General features: G+C 40.5%; 1 protein-coding gene across 1 annotated transcript; it reads right to left on the bottom strand.

Annotated features, from left to right (window-relative positions):
• Positions 1-209: 209 nt before the first annotated feature.
• LOC111460427 (cyclin-dependent kinase inhibitor 5) lies at positions 210-2,819 on the bottom strand. Its single transcript, XM_023103693.1, has 3 exons — positions 2,173-2,819; positions 858-1,064; positions 210-770 (listed from the first exon to the last, which is right to left on the bottom strand). The coding sequence occupies exons 1-3, from the start codon at positions 2,679-2,681 to the stop codon at positions 701-703; spliced, it is 786 nt and encodes a 261-aa protein (XP_022959461.1). The 5' UTR covers positions 2,682-2,819; the 3' UTR covers positions 210-700.
• Between the last annotated feature and the right edge of the window lie 6 nt (positions 2,820-2,825).

The raw sequence follows: 2,825 nt of genomic DNA, 5'->3' as shown, positions 1-2,825 counted from the left end.
CTAATGGTGGACATAAGATTCCGCTCACCGTTCATCATAAAGCTTTTCCACTACCACCCACCTCAAACAACCAATCACCAACCATCTATCTCAACCAAATAATACTTTAATCTCTCATCATTCAACACAGCATCACAAGCGGCACATGGTTTATCATCACACTGCCTAATTTGCAGCAATATACAGATAATACAAACGACAGTAGAGAATGATGGAGAGAGACAACGGGTTAGCTTTTATTACTAGTATAGACAAAGAGGAGTGGAGGAGAGTGCAGTACACTACAAAGTGGGGAAGATAAAAGAAAAATATCCTAAGTAAATTTATCTGTACCACAGAGTTTCCTAGCTGCCTAAACTATCTTACTAACCCTACAACTAAACTACAGACCCTCTTACCTTCCCCTCTCAGTAACATGGCTAGACAATGGACTCTAATGGGTATTTAGTGTGTAAATCATAACCTCTGTTATGTTACAGAACATTAGTCTACACTTCTATGGAGTTTCATTTTTTGGGGGGGTTTTGAGAGGGGTCTTACGACTCCTTTACAAGTTAACAAGGATGATGGAAAAAGGAAATACCACCGCCACCCTTTGAAGTTAGACTAATTCCTTCCTGCTACTTTTGAAAACCCGAACCCGAGATATACTGAAAATAAGCAGGAAAGAAGTCCTGATGGAACGACACGCTATAATCTTCTATGGTTGCAACTTCTCCCATTCGTAACGGCCTGGAAGCGGCGTATCATTCACGGGATCGAAGTTGTACCTGCAAACATCATAGCATTGAGACTGTTACTAGTGCGAACAAAGGTACTTTTACAGCTTTGGAAGAAATGTACATGTTATAACATACTTCTCAATGAAGTGTCGCTGCTGCTTCTCTTCAGCAAGAGCAAAAAACTCGTCCATTTCACTAGCTGTCGGTATGTGTCGATTAGATGAGTACAGATTTCTACGGTTAGTTTCGATCATGCTGGATGTTGGCCTGGTTGTAGAACTGGGTGTTCTGATGATATCAGGATTCCTTATCAAACTGGAAGGAGTAGATTCCCTAGTACTCCTGGTACAATCCAAAGCATCCTCCGTTAGACATAGCAAACTGAGAAACAATGATAAACAATGTAGTAATCAGATGACCCAAACGTTGAGAAACACCGAGTTGATTTCAAGTGGATATTACCTCAAGTAACATTTCAGTAACTGAATACCCTTTTTACCTCCATTTAACGTTTGAAGAACATAATTACCATTCAAATTTTCAATAATCATGGTAACAAAAAAACAGAAGAAAAAAAAAATTCATTAAGGTGGTCTATCCATGGAAAGTAAACCTTGCGACTGTACCTCCAGTTCCAACCAAGGAAAAGAGAAAAAGGATAAAAAAAAAAAAAAAAAGTCATTTCAAAATCCTTCTCTTCCAGAACAAGACAAACAGAAAAAATTACAAGCAAATACATCTATAAGTTTTTTCCTTTCAAGCGGAATAAATGGGCGAAAAAGCAGAGTAAACAAAAGAACAAACACATGATATACAAACAAGAAAATGATAGTCTTGAATGACCATTTCAACTGGGGAAGAGAATCCCAGGACAATGTGCCAAGGAAAAGTTAAAAAAAATAACCACTAAAAAGTCATCTGCGTAATAAAATAGCTCTCTATAGGAAAGGTAGTCTAACAGGAGCCTAAAAAAGTATGAACATATAAACAAGGTGCGCATAAAAGTTTGACAAATACCATCATGAAATTTTCAATTAAAAAAAAAAAGTGATGGCGGAAAGATTATATCTGGGGCCTTTGCGCTGTAGAAAATCCTAGAACACAAGAATCTGGATGCTCAATTTCAAGTTTGATTCCAAAATACAAAGTTAATGAAGAGAAAAAACGAGGGCCACAGACAGAAAATTCAACACCAAGAGATGAACAACAACAAATTGAAGCTTAATTTCGACCTTAACGCATTCATAGCCAACAATATCATGGAAATGAAAATTTCAGAGTAAAACCTCTTGCATGTTTTTCACCAGACACCGCTAGCTCTATAAATGGACAATTTCAGTCTCCAAAATGTCGAAAATCTTAGGTACGGAAGTCATGAAGGATAACAAAATTCAGCCAACGTTAATTAAATGGAACAAGAAAATGAGGGGAAAAACAGAAGAAATCCCACCTCTCTCTGCTCTCAAAATCCAAATTATTTTCACCAAACGAGGCCTCTTCAATGACCAAATCAATATTCTCATTCTTACTTCCACTGGCATGAATTTCATCAAATTTCCCGACGGATTCCTCTGCCGCCGCCGCCGCCTCCTCCTCCGCCGTGTGATCCCCCTCTTCATTAACACGGCCAAGCGAGACCGACTTTTCCGGCATGGCCGGCCTCAAACTAGAACTGACCCTAGGGCTAGGGTTTCTCGTGCAGCCCTCTTTAGGGCTTTGCTTCTGCCTCTTCGATTCATGGCCAGAAAATACAACCGGTGGCTTCTCAAGCCTACGGCTCCTAAGCTGAAGATAAGAACCAGAAGCAACCGGAGACGGCGACGGCGACGGCGTCGGAGATTGTTGGAGACGACGCAAGGCTAGAGTCTTAGCCCTAGTCAAAACCCCAAGAGAGGACTGTGAAACCTCCATGACTGCAACTTCGCCTAATGACTTGGTTTTCCTCATGTACTTCCCCATTAATTCCACCTAACGCAAGCTTTCATGAAGTTAGCGAACCAGACACAGACCGAAGGAAATGGCCCCAACACAGAAGGGATTGAAGAAGAAAGTTGCAGAGCCCAAGAAGGGAAAATGAAGGAAGAAGAAGAAGCAGAGGGGGGG

The sequence above is a fragment of the Cucurbita moschata genome, unplaced genomic scaffold (assembly GCF_002738365.1).
Source record: "Cucurbita moschata cultivar Rifu unplaced genomic scaffold, Cmos_1.0 Cmo_Scf00023, whole genome shotgun sequence".
In the NCBI taxonomy this organism is placed as follows: Eukaryota; Viridiplantae; Streptophyta; class Magnoliopsida; order Cucurbitales; family Cucurbitaceae; genus Cucurbita; species Cucurbita moschata.
This window is presented reverse-complemented; position numbering and strand designations above follow the sequence as displayed.

What these genes read in the sequence shown, in the direction of transcription:
- LOC111460427 (XM_023103693.1), bottom strand. Translation starts at nt 2,681, where the DNA reads ATGGGGAAGTACATGAGGAAAACCAAGTCATTAGGCGAAGTTGCAGTC. An exon ending in GATTTTGAGAGCAGAGAGAG is followed by an intron (nt 1,065 to 2,172) that starts GTGGGATTTCTT and finishes GGATTGTACCAG; the next exon opens with GAGTACTAGGGAATCTACTC. An exon ending in CAGCGACACTTCATTGAGAA is followed by an intron (nt 771 to 857) that starts GTATGTTATAAC and finishes TGATGTTTGCAG; the next exon opens with GTACAACTTCGATCCCGTGA.